This window comes from Musca autumnalis, unplaced genomic scaffold, assembly GCF_047663935.1.
Source record: "Musca autumnalis isolate F117 unplaced genomic scaffold, ASM4766393v1 scaffold_4, whole genome shotgun sequence".
NCBI lineage: Eukaryota > Metazoa > Arthropoda > Insecta > Diptera > Muscidae > Musca > Musca autumnalis.
In genome coordinates this window covers 87028526-87042986 of record NW_027411977.1, presented here as the reverse complement: position 1 = coordinate 87042986, position 14461 = coordinate 87028526, and the positions used below count along the sequence as shown (strand labels likewise).

At 35.8% G+C, this 14461-nt stretch overlaps 1 protein-coding gene across 1 annotated transcript; it reads left to right on the top strand.

Moving 5' to 3' along the window:
- The first annotated feature begins 235 nt into the window (after window positions 1-235).
- LOC141402995 (uncharacterized) lies at window positions 236-617 on the top strand. The gene is made up of 2 exons (XM_073985126.1): window positions 236-247; window positions 321-617. The coding sequence occupies exons 1-2, from the start codon at window positions 236-238 to the stop codon at window positions 615-617; spliced, it is 309 nt and encodes a 102-aa protein (XP_073841227.1).
- Window positions 618-14461: the final 13844 nt, after the last annotated feature.

The window sequence follows — 14461 nt, the reverse complement described above, 5'->3', positions numbered from 1 at the left end:
ACCTCAACAAGTACTAATTTTCCTCAGCTATAAAATATAGCTCTTGTAAATACTTACGTGCATAGTGGGCAATTTGTGATTAATCTTTTCCATATTCGTCGCACGTACCAACTAACGATTGACTTTTAGTAACATTAAATCTGCCTTGCTTGTATAAAAGTCGTACATTTTTTGTATTTTATTATCAATTTTATATTGTCAATCATACCAAACAAACCTCCAAACCTCACACAAAATGTTCAAATTCGTAAGTTTGTCTATTTTGTATTGATTCAAATAGAGTTGGTACTAATCATGGCTAATTGTTCCAACTTTTGTAGATCGCTGTTTGCTTCTTCGCTCTCTTGGCTGTTGCTGCCGCTAAACCCGGTGTGGTTGCTCCTTTGGCCTATACCGCTCCAGTAGCTTACTCTGCTCCTTTGGCTAAATCCGCTCCATTGGCTTACAACGCTGTTGTCGGTAGTGCTTCCTATGTTGCTCCCTATGCCTCCAGCTACAATGCCCACACCATTGCCCACTCTGCTGCCTTCCCTGCCACCTATGCCGTTGCTCCCGCCGCCCATGCTGCTCCAGTAGCCACCACCTTCGCTGCTGCTCCAGTTTTGTTGAAGAAGTAAATCAGAGAATGTGCATTTTGAATAAATGAATGACCAAAGTGAAATAATAAGATAATTAAAATAAATTGTTTTATTTTAGATGTTCATTTTTATATCGACATTGTGATTTCTCAGTTCCTTGGGGTTCCCACGTAATTCCATTGTGTGCAAATGTAAGATATTTTTGGTGTTTGGCGCAAAGGTGTGAAAACACCTTGAAATATTAACACTACTTTTAGGGACTTAAATATATGCAGCTATGTGTAACCCTATATACAAAATTTTTACTGTTGATAATTGAAATTTGGAAAACAGTGAAGTCCCGCACAAGGAGTACAATATATTTTTGGAAAAAAATTCGCACCGATCCGCCAAAAATATATTGTACTCCTTGTGCGGGACTTCACTGTTTTCCAAATTTCAATTATCAACAGTAAAAATTGTGTATATAGGGTTACAGCTCAGCTAACCAGTTTCATACATAGATGACACGAAAAAGAAAATAACTTTCAATAGTCATTAATATTTAAGGGTCGTAGTGGGCAAAAAACTTTGGAGAAAAAGTCAACGTTTTATTCAAAGGCAAATATCTTAGCCTCTATAAGGTGTATACTAGAAGCAAAACCGGACAATGAAAGCAGAAAATATGATCTTTCTAACGATGTAAAGTAGGTTGTCGTAGGTGGTGAAACAACGAAAATATCGCAATAGTCGCAAATTAAACTTAACTTTTCATTTTTGCCTGACTATGAAAGTAGAAAATCCCATCTTTGCATTGTGGGAGATATCGCAAAATCGGTAATGCATCCCTTTTTGCAATTTTTTGTAATCACGCTACAAGTCGCAATTTTGACAGGATCGTTACGAAATTTTTGTTCCCAGAAAGGAAGAAGCATAAGGAATGGATCAACATTGACCGTTATGGAAGTGGATCTCCATCCACAACATATGGTGCCATAGGGGATTTTTACACTCTTCGGGATGTTTGCTCAAGAAGTATGGACTTGCCCCTAAAAACTTTTACGATCGTAATTGAAGCAGCGAATACAAGTTGCTTCAACAAAAATCAAAGTGATTCCATATTACGAGTAGGTCTTAAAGTAAACTTATCCGAAATTTTGTGTGGGAGGTATCGGATGGAGTGGACCAATATAGTCCATATTTAAACCTGATCTATATCTTATAGATATATTAGGATGTGTAAAGTATAGACCAATTCGGCCACTCCCTTCAAGAGTTACCGTACGAACAATTTTTCCGAAAATTTGTGGGGGAGGTACCTGAAGGAGTGGACCAATATGGCTTATCTTCAAACTTAAACTATGTTTGGACAAAAAAACTATAACTGAATTTCTCATAATTTTGAAAATAATTATAGAACAAAACAAAAAAACATTATATTTTTGAAAATTATGAGAAATTCAGTTATAGTTTTTTGAGGGGGTTTTCAGACTTAAACCACTATAACTTAGCCATTTGTTAACCGATTAAAACAAATAGTAACTTGTTCTAAAGATATTATTCACCGCTTTAAAAGGAAGAAGGATCACTAGAAATCCGTTGTGAAAAAATATTTTTCTGGTCAACTTTTGTAGCACAGTGTCATTTATCGACATTTTCCGAAAAGTTTGCACATTCTTAAGGCCAAAACTGCCTGAAGGAGCGTTCCAATGCTTTCGCAATGTATTAGAGAGTTCTTAATTACTGTCTTGGCTACAATTTTTGTATTTGTGTTGGATCGAAAATCTCGATGGTTTGGCTGTTTTATGCCAAAATATCCAAAAAACGTCAATCAAAACTTTAAAGTTAAAATCGGGTGGCTCGATTTTCACGGTAGATATATGGTCCAGTGGGCTTTTTTGCTCAGTTCAATGCCAGGAATCAGAAACGCGAATCGCTCATTAAGGGTTTTTTCTTCCACACAAATCGCCCCACCCTAATATATATATATATATATTTATATATACAGTTTGACAAGTAATTGTTTTCAAACTGAGAAAACGAACACTTTTCATGCATTAATTACTAAAAAATGACAAATAGTTGTGATAAAAATGTCGGTTTTTTTTGCAAAAATTAGTTGGTCGACTTATTTAAGACCAAATTGAATGGATAAATAAAAAATTAGCCCGCTTAGTTCAACAATAATAACCAAAAGAATAATTAACATGTAATGCAAGGTGCCAAGAAAATGTTTTCAAAATTTAATTAAGGTTCCAAAATACCCCATGTTTTCGGTAAATACTTAAAAATCATGACATTTTATGAATTTTATTCTATACATATTTATTCTGATACATATTTCAATTTCCTATTTATGCAATTTTATTTCCATGTTAGATATTTCTGTTGGACATATTCCAAGGTGAGAGCTTGATAAGGAAACTGAATTGTTCTTTGCTGAAGGGATTGAATTTGAGGGACGATTAGCCCTGCCAGTACGTTCGTCCGCGTGGCTCTTGCGCACAATAACTTACAAACGTATCCCGAATTCGGTTCAAACTTTAGGCAGCGTATGGTTTTATCCACAAGTTGATCGATCGAAATGCGATGATGGGTTATATCGGTCAACTGCTTCGGATGCTTCCGCCATAAAAGTTCAAAATTTTTAGCTAAAATAGGCCACACGAGCAATACGGTTGCTCTAATCTTTGCACATTGTAATATTTGGTTTAGGTGTAAGTTAGGTTCGAATTTGGATTATATCGATCTAAGCTTTCGGGTACCACCCACATAAAATTTTAATTGTAATCGAGTAAAAGTGCAGTTCAAGGATATCTCTCGAATCGTTTTAAAATTTGTGTTGGATCAAGTAGTCCTCACAGCCTCTATTAAGACGGTATAATTGGGAGCAAGTAAAACTTCCTGAGATAACTACCCTAAATCTGTAAAAAACTACTAAAAAACTACAAAAAAGGTTATTGCTCAAAATAACATTCGAAGGGATTGGGACAACGCACAAACTGTATCGCCTCCTTATAAAACAATGTCATGGCTACAATTTCCCAACTTAAACTTTTATAACTCAAAATTGGTACAACCTAGGAAAAAATGACAAAAGCAAATTACGTAGAGAATATGCACAGCTATAAGATTTTCTTCAGTCCCATTTCGATAAGAATTGGCGTTTTTAATCAAAATCGTGAAAACCTAGCAAAAAACCTAAAAATGTGACCTGAACCTCTTTATCTCAAAAATGGTAAAACCTAGAAACAAATCATAAAGGCTGATCCTCTAGAGAATTGTCACAGCTACAACATTTTCTTCAGCCCCATTTTGACAGGACTTGCGGTTTCTAAACAAAGTTGCGAAAACCAAAAATAAACCTAACAATGTGAACTTTGACGGCGATTTATTTAAAAATCCCTCCAGCGATTTTTTCTTGTTTTTGGATTTTTCTCATCTATTAACATTACTGTTTCAGAATCCGCAAAAAAGTCACAGGTGTAAGCGGTTTTCATTTAAAGTTAGTTAAGGCGCACGGTACATGACAATGCTTTCTAACAAGGCGATACAGTCAGTGCATTGTCCCAATTTTAACGCCTATATCTCAAAAATGGTAAAACCTACGGAAATAACATTAAGGTCAATTTTGTAGAGAATTTTTACAGCTATAACAATTTTAATTTTAATATAATCCCATTTCGATAGAACTTTCCAAGCAAAATCGTGAAAACCTAAAAAATCCTTAAAAATGTCAACATGAATCGAGATTTATTTAGAAAGCGCTTTTTCGTTTTTTGATTTTTCTAATATATTAACATTGTAGTTTCACAAGCCGCAAAAACTTCCGAGGTGTAAGCACCTTCCATTTAAAGTTGCTTCAAGAGCACCGTGTCCAAACTTACATCAATTTCGAAGATCGAGTCTATCGATTCACTGCTTCGGGTACCTCCCCCACAAAAGTTAAAATATGTTGGTTTGAGGACAGATTTGGTGCACACGATAACTCTCAAACGGATAAACCGACCTGGCTTAACATTTTTCTCTCCTATAATTTTTTTCAAACTTAGATCAAGTTCAAGTTTTGAACAAATGTTCGAAATTGTTCGCAAAAATTGTGTGTACGACAACTGTAGAAGGGATTAACCTATTTGGTCCATCACATAGTAATATTTATACCATTTATACCAGACATAGATCAAGTAAGAATATAGAGACTATCGGTCCACTCTGTTCGGAAAAGCGTAGTTTAAGAGCTGCTCTCGAATCCCTTTGTTTTTTGCAACAACTTGTTTTTGTAGGGGTAAGTCCATGTTTCCCGAGAAAATGACTTGAAAGCCATGTGTGGTGGATGGACCGCACGATAACTCTCGAACGGATAACCCGCAAACTTAAATCAAGTTCTATGATGGGCCATCCACTGGGATGATCCACTGCTTTGGGTACCTCCCTACAAAAGTTCAAAACTTTTCGCTAAAATGGTGTGCAAGATTATCCTGAACGGATTAACAGATTTTTTCCAAACATTGGATCTCCTAATATTTGTTCCAAATTTAGTGTAACTTCAAAAATGGTCCATATCGGTCTTCTTCTTAGGGTACTTCCCCACAAAAGTTTAACATTTTAGTTAAAGTGCAGTTTAAGGCCTGTTACAGGACCTTTCGAAAATTTTTTCGGAGATACTACTTGTAGTTCGCCTTCTGATACGATGGTAAAAAAGCTCTAAATTATATGGTGACCAACTGAAACGACCGGACGGCACAATATCTATCGAAAGGAATGACTCCCAAACTAAGATTCACTTCCAAACTGGACCACGTCAGTACATTTCTTTCAGGTACCGCATTCGCAACACGTTTTTGAATGGAAAGGGCCAACAAATTCTAGAAACCCTATATACAAACCTTTTGGTGAAAAGGATTGTGGTTTTGCAGCCGGTATACGATCTGTCTACGTATATTCGGAATGTTCGGTTAAAAACAACTTTGTTTATCTTATTGATTCACTTTGGTCATTCATTTATTCAAATTCACATTCACTGATTTACTTCTTCAACAAAACTGGAGCAGCAGCGAAGGTGGTGGCTACTGGAGCAGCATAGGCGGCGGGAGCAACAGCATAAGTGGCAGGGAAGGCAGCAGAGTGGGCAATGGTGTGGGCATTGTAGCTGGAGGCATAGGGAGCAACATAGGAAGCACTACCGACAACAGCGTTGTAAGCCAATGGAGCAGAGTAAGCCAATGGAGTGGAGTAAGCCAAGGGAGCAGAGTAAGCCAATGGAGCAAGTACACCGGGTTTAGCGGCAGCAACAGCCAAGAGAGCGAAGAAGCAAACAGCGATCTATAAAGGAATAAATTGGAAAAAAATAGTATAAACTCTGATCGAATTCATAAATTAGTATCATCAAACTTACGAATTTGAACATTTTGTTTAAGTTTTGGAGGTTTGTTTGACAATATAAAATTGATACTAAATCACATGAAGTACATGTCTTTTATACCAAAAACACAGAGCCTCTTTTGTTAAAAAATAACCATTATTAGGTATGCGCAACGCATATTTAAGAGGTTAAATAAAAATATTCTGCTACTATGGACAAACTCCATCCAGTACACATACGTAATAGGTACTTTGTATTTTATAGTTGACGATAATTTAGATATGTTGAGGTCGGCTAGAATAAATCTGAATATCGATATTAACATAATATAATTATCCGGAGAATGGGCCGATCATGTAGGGTGTTAGTGGTTATACTCCTCCATGAGAACTATAAGAATAATATGAATTTGGCTTATCTTCGAACTAGTTTGAACAAAATATTACGATATTGGACCGATCTGGCCAGGCAGACGGATGGGCAGAACTAAATTGAATCCAAATTGTCTAAAACGGAATTTGTCTAAACATGTGTGGGTGTACGTGTGTACGTGTGCTTCTATTCGTTTTCCCTATACCCATGGGCATAGTCGATATCCCTAACTTGTCTAAAACCATTCATTATTTCGATGATTTAATTTGTGTACCATCAGCATTTATGCTGACGCAGGTTAGACACTTTTGTGTACGGGCAAAAAGAAATAATAGTTTTAGACCCCAAGTATGTTTAGACGAAATCTGTTTCAGACAATTTGTAGTCGATTTAGCCATGTCCGTCCGTCCCTCTTTTTGTATGACTGGTGCGCACGATAACTCTCGAATGGATCAACCAATTCGTTTCAAAACTTGGCGTTCTAATAATTTGTCCAAACTTAGTTTAAGTTCGAAGATGGGTCATATCGCCACCCTTCAGGTACCTTCCCTATAAAAGTTCCAAATTTATCTGTAAAATGGTGTGAAGATAACTCTCGAAGGGAGCAATTGATTTGGTCCAAACTTGGCACATCGTACTATTCCTTCCAGATATAGATCGGCTTCGAATATGGAATATCGGTCCATTCCTTCGGGTACTTTGAAATGTGTAGTGGCTAAAGCGCACGATAACCAAAAGTTGGCCTTTGCAATTGTTGTTGTTAGTTTAAGTTCGAAGATAAGCCATATTGGTCCACTTCTTCGGGTAACTCCCCCACAAATGTGCCAAACTTTTCGGTCTTCTTCATTAGGTACCTCCCCCACAAAAGTTCAACATTTATGTCTAAGTGTAGTTTACGGTCTGTTCGAATACCCTTTGGAAACTTAGTGAGATGCTAATCCTTGTGGTTCTGTTTACAGCGATATTATGATTTTTCTTGGGCAAGTCCATGCTTCCTGACATAGTGGTTCAAAACCTCTAAGTTAAACGCTGACCTGCTGAAATGGCATCAGGGAAGAGCTATCTATCAAAAAGAAATCCCTCCCAAAATAAGATCCACATCTAAAATGAACGATGCCGGTGCATTCCTTCAGGTACATCCTCCGCAACAAGTTCGTACATCCAAAAAGGGCCCCAATATCTGAAAACTTCCATATTGGGGAAAATGATGATTGAAAAGCAAAATAGAAGTCGTCTTCCCAAAACGATTTTGATTGTGTGGCCGGTAGTTGATCTGCCCATAGATGTTAGTTTTAGTCCACACAGGTTGAGAGTATATCTCTGTCATCAGAGCCGGCTGACACTTTTTATACCCTACACCACTATGTGGGGAGGGTATTATAAGTTGGTTTTGGGTTTGTAACACATCGAAATAATGATCGTAGACCTATACTTATAAAAAAACAAAATGAATGTCTCGACGAGCTGAGTCGCGATGGCGATGTGTGTCCGTCCGTCCCTCTGTCAATCTAAACCTTGTAATCACGCTATAGGTGGCAATTTTGATCGGGTTGTCACGAAATTTTGGAAGATGATAAGAGTCTTAAAGAGGAAGAATCCAATTGGTTTTGCTGATCGTGGAATAATATTCAGGAGTAGAGTTGGGCAATTGACCGACCTAGTTCACTATCCTAGTTCAAAAACGTATGAGTTACATCATACAAACTAACGTTAGGTATTAAGTATACGCATTTTGTTCATACAAACGACCGGTGTCCTAGGTGGTTCAATTGCCCAACACTATTCAGGGGTCGGAATATGCAAAACAACTTATTTGGAGAAAAATTCAAGGTTTTATTCTTATGTGAATATCTCCGCTTCTGGTAAGGGGATAACAAAAGCACAGCCTGTCAATGAAAGATGACAATATCTCCTTTACGACAATGCAAAGTAGGTTGGCATAGGTTGTCAAACAACAGACATATCGCACTAGTCGCTAAACAAATCCGATTTTTCATTTTTGTTTGTAAAGACGAATGGTAAGGTAATGGTAAGGGACCTTGCAAAACCAAAGCCTCACAATGAAAGTAGAAAATCTCACCTTTGCAATGATGCAAAGTAAGTTCGTGTAGGGACGGAGAAATCGCTATAGTCGGTAATACATCCCAATGCTCAAAAAACCTATGTGGAGTTATATTCAACGTTTTATTCTTATGCGAATATCTCCGCTTCCAGTAGGGATATTCCAATATGAAAGTCTGACAATGAAAGTAGAAAATTTCGTCTTTACAATGATGCAAAGTAGGTTGTCGTAGGTCTCAAACTAAGGAGATTTCACAATAATCGGCAATACATCCTATCCCATTTTTCATTTTTTTGTAAGCGCCTTAGGTCGCAATTTAGAACGGATCGTCACAAAATGATGGGTGTTGATAGGGGTTCCATATAGAAAGAAGCCAATTGATTTTGGTGATAGTCGGATAATATTCAGGGGTCGGAAATGACAAGAACGTATGAGGAGAAAAATTCGACGTGAAAGTTGAACATCTCACTTTTACAATGATGCAAAGTAGATTTATGTAGGTAATCCCAATTGTCTGTAATACACCCATTTTTCCACTTTTGAATTGTAATGACGAATATCCTAGCGTTGGTTGGGTGCATTTCAACAAAAGTGACCTATATTAATGAAGACATTCTGAGTTTAAAATTGATCCGAATTGGGTTACCAAAATTGATCAAATACTGGAGATCTAGAAAAAGATGCTAAGGTATCCCAAATTCCAGTGTGTGGAATTTTATTTCCATGGCCGATATCTTTGCTTCTGTAAATGTTTCATCTAAAATCCTAATCCAGAAGACCAGCAAAGCTTTCAATCACTGCCAAGTAGATTGTCGGCAGTTGTCAAATTGTCAAATATAACATTAATTATAAATTAATGTTCACCAGTGAAAAGCTTATGTACATGGGGTAGTGGTGTAGGGTATCCTATAGTCGGCCCCATCTCGACTATAGCCTTTGCTCACTTGTTTTACTTGTTATCCCATCAAAAACTTCATTTATCATAGTGAGGAAATTTCATAAATTTGTTTGCTGGGTAAAGGTATAACCATTTCTTTCCCCAATTTTGTTGACTTGCAATGCTTTAAATCAAAATTATAATTAATATATCGTCTGCTCCGTCGGAAAAGGTCGTAAGTCCCTTTCAATAAATTTTTCAGGAGGAAGAAAAAACATTACAGCGCTTTCTGTATTAAAGATTTTATTATGGTGGTAAAGGCAGTATTTTTCGTTTATTTATTCCGTTTCAATACCTGTACTTTGTTTGATAAAATTCCGTCGCGTTTGGGAGATAATTGGATGTCTTTGGACTTACGACCTTTTCCTTGTACAGTTTTGTATTTTTGTGGGGACTTACGACCTTTTCCTACAATTTACGGACGTTTTTAAAATAAAATATTTATACTTTACAAAACAATGTGGAAAGGGTATTATAAGCTTGTTTTGTCCAATATTCGTGTAACATCGCGAAGTATTCGTCGTAGGCCCCTCCCCTTGCAATTTTTTCATATCTTGACGAGATAAAGCGATCTAGTTATGTGTGTCCGTCCATCCATTAACAATTGTAATAAAACTCCAGTCCTCAATTTTGGACCGATCGTCACGAAATTTTGTGAAGAGGTCGGGTTCCGACCAGAAGTGACCCCATTAGATGTTGGTTATGATCGAAATGGACCAAACCCACAATTTTTACCCGACTTTGTAGCTGTCCTGTAGATCGCAGTAATATTCCGATCGAAGCGAAATTTTAAGAATGATTTGAGTTTAAGACAAAGAATAGGCTTGCAATTTAACATGGTGATGAGATAATTATTAGCGGGTTTAATGGACCAAAACTTTTGTGTGAAATCTTATACATAAATAAAAGACAATGTGTGTATATTTGTATGTTCCGCAAAGACTCAAAAACGGCTGAACCGATTTTTTTTTTTTTTTTTGAAAATTTCAGAGACTATACAAGGAACATCCGAGGTGAAAATAGGCTTTATATTTTTTGAATTTCGGAGGGGGTGGGAGCAGGTCCCATTTTTTAAAAAACGCTTTTTTGCAAAAGTTATCAAAGGATCTGTCAGAAAATTAATTTGCGAGGCAACGGTTGTTGAATCTCCGACCCTAAGTCCTTATTCCATGTTATTTTCGGATTATGCACAGGGATGTCCCTTGGTGGAAGTAGGCTATATATTTTGTTGAATTTCGGAGGAGCGGGTAACACCTGTGTACATATTTTAGCAATAAGACCCGACCAGAGTAAAATTCTAAGTCGGTATAACCATGACCGTCTGTCCGTCTTTTGAAATTAAGATACAGCTCGCAATTTTTGAGATAGATCTTCGTGATTTGGTATAGAAGTTTCTATTACTTCTACGATGTTTGGTATTGACCCCTTCATATAGCCCCCATAGAACGGTACCTCCCGATTTCCGGTATTTTGAAGGTGTGGCCTCAATATTCCTCCGAAATGGCTGAAATTTGGTATATATTCTTCGTTTCGGGTATAAAACTTTCTCAGGGGCCAGCAACGTGGACCGGTTCAGTTAATATTTAATATAAAACATGACACGTTGTACTTACGACCTTTTCCTTCAATTAAATTTCATGATTAATTCCGTTAATGTACGTGGTTTCTTAGCTACATTGTAATCCCAAATAGTGTCCTTTTTTGTCTTCCCAAGTATTTCTGCCCCAACTCATTGCATCTTTTATTTTTGTCTGCAAACCATGTAGAATCTTCAGCATGTAATGTCTTCCTGCGTTTAGGAAGTTCATCATCAGAGTTTTCAGAATTACCGTGAAATGCATAGGGAACTAGACCCATGACACCATCGTCTAATTCCATTCCAAATTCATACTGCTCTTTGTTAGCAAAAACCATGACGTCTTCTTAGTTTAATAACATTTCAATAAATTATTATTTTAGAATCATTTAATAATATAAACATTGCACTTACCCGTTCGTTAAAAGGTATTACTTTATTGAATTCAGAATACAAACTAATATCGTAATGCGAATAAATGTCCCTAGAGAAACCACAAATTACCAGTTGATAAAGTTAAGTAAGATATACGACAGTAAAAACAGTAAAAATTTCTATTTTTTTTATAATTTTTTCAATATATGAGGTATTTGAACACATACAGCATCCCAATTTGTATCAATGAAAAGGCCAGAAGTCCATCTTTCATAATCAGTTCGCTTATAGGGGAAAATAGATTTCAAATGTAAATTTTCGTTGCAATATAGAAATTATCACATTTTTGTTCAAAAGTTTGGTCCACAGGCTCCGCCAAATATCATCCGATTATCATCCAAATGTGTAGGCTAGTTCTTTACATTGTACCCCAACCATGGATGACGTTAAACATTATATCTGAACTACATTAGCTGTAGAATTCATTTAAAGAATACATTTTCCTGTGGACTTACGACCTTTTCCTACTCAAATTTGTACGTTTTGTGGACTTACGACCTTTTCCGACAAGGGCAAAACATATAGAAAATCGCGATATACTACCATTTCCTTTGTATTATACGACGTGTTTTAACTTGTACTATCATCCTGTAACAAAAACGCGATTTCCAAAAAAAGTGGACTTACGACATTTTCCGACGGAGCAGACGATATTATTTTTTAAATTAAAGAATTGCACATTCTACTGGTAACATTCGATAAGACGCTTTGGTAATTCCCATTCCTAACATTATGAATCACACCCGTTATAAATTTCAACATTATTCTTGACCATCACCTACGCCAAGAAGTCTAAATGTTTGTCAACAATAAAATGCATAAGTAGCTGTTGTCTATGTATATATGTACATACATGTGTATGTGTACTGGATGGAATTTTAAAATTGTAACAAACAATTTGTATTTAACCTTTAGGTATGCATTGTGAATACCAAGTAATAATTATTTTTTTTTTCAACAAAATGAACGCAGAGTTACTCGTATAAAAGTCACAGATCTCTTGTGATTTAGTATTAATTTTATATTGTCAAACACACCAAACAAACCTCAAACAAAATGTTCAAATTCGTAAGTTTGTTTATTTTCTTATGAATTCGTTTAGAGTTTATACTAATTTTTGCAATTTATTCCTTTGTAGATCGCTGTTTGCTTCTTCGCTCTTTTGGCTGTTGCTGCCGCTAAACCCGGTGTAGTTGCTCCTTTGGCTTATACCGCTCCAGTGGCTTACTCTGCCCCTTTGGCTTACTCCGCTCCATTGGCTTACAACGCTGTTGTCGGTAGTGCTTCCTATGTTGCTCCCTATGCCTCCAGCTACAATGCCCACACCATTGCCCACTCCGCTGCCTTCCCTGCCACTTATGCTGTTGCTCCCGCTGCCTATGCTGCTCCAGTAGCCACCACCTTCGCTGCTGCTCCACTTTTGTTGAAGAAGTAAATTAGAGAATGTGAATTTTGAATAAATGAATGACCAAAGTGAATCAGAAAGATAAATTATGTTGTTTTACTTGAATTTATTAATACCTCAGTTGTTAAGGCTTTGTAACACTACAAATTTAAGGTTTTTTTTCTGGCCTTGAATGGTATCGTGAGAGTATAAATTCACGTATAAGCACTTTAAATTATTTGTTGAAAATTACAATGAAAATCACTGTGATTTTTTAGGAGGTGCGTAATAATTAACAAATCATAGTGCAATTTATGGAAATGCGTAATTTCAAACACAAATTGTTGAAAAAACTGTAGTTTCAACAGAATATGCTTGAAATAATATCAAACATAGAGTGTTTTAGAAACTGTAATTGCAACAGTAAGTGCTTGAAATAAAACACAAAAAGTAGCAAGTTCATTTTCGCACAACAAAATTGTGTATTATTCAAGCAGAAGAACAACAAAACTCAAAAACACTTGTTAGTTACTCGTGGTTTTTTGTACAAAGCGGGTGAAAAGATGTGAATATATTGTTTTTTAATAAATCGCAGTAAATAAAAAAGTCAATAAAAAATTGTAACAAAGTGTAAAATGTTTTTAGTGCCATAAATAATTTTAATTAAAGTTCACGGTGTGCCTTAACGAAATTTAAATGCAAGGTGCTTACACCTGGGAAGTTTTTGCAGATTCTGAAACTACAATGCTCATAGATGAGAAATATCAAGAAACTAAAATCATCGCCGGAGGGATTTTCGAATAAATCGCGATTTAAGTTCACATTTGTAAGGGTTCTTTAGGTTTTCACGATTTTGCTTGGAAACCGCGAGACCAATGTAAATAGGCCTGAAGAAAATGTTGTAGCTGTGAAAATTCTCCACTAGATTGGCCTTTATAATATTTTTTTAGGTGTTACCGTTTTTGAGATATAGAAGTTCAAATTGAGACAATGCACTGACTGTATCACCTCCTTATAAAACAATGTCATTACTGCAATTTCCCAAATTAAATATGGTAAATTTCAAATTTCCTGGATGCTGCACTCAAAAGTTATATGCGGTTTTACTCTCTTGTAAAGAAAAAATATTTAAAAATTCCTATCGTGTTGTAATAAGAACATGTATATATGAATCGTTAGCAGTATTTGATTCTATCCGTAGATGCAAAAATAGTTGCTAAATTTATTTTTATTTTCGCGGATAATCAAAAAATATTGAAGAAATCTTGGAATAAATTTTATTTATTCTAAATCAGAGTCCAAAAAATCTTTAAAAAATAATTTAATAATACGTGCAGAATCTAGACAACGCGTAGAAAAATGTGAGACCAAAATTATAAAGATCGAGTTTATAACTTGCATATTACAGCAACAACAAAGAACGGAAACTTATTGTTGGAAATTATTTCATAAATATATTTTTTGGTTAAATACGAAAAATTTGAAAAATAAATGTTGGGAGTTATTCTATTATTTCGCTAAATTTCGATCCAAATCCTGAAGTATTTTGCTTAAACTTCTACGAGAAAAGTAATTAGTCATCGTGAAAGTCTATTTGCTTTCTGTGATAAGCAATAGAAATAAGAAGTAGAGAGTAATATTGAAATTACAATCAAAGAAAAAACATAGAAGTTAAAAACCGAATAATTCGCGAATTGGTTTAAATCGGTTGAGGTGCATGTGCTTTTCGGATACAGGGAGTCCATGTCTATCAATGTGCATGGATTTTCCCATGTT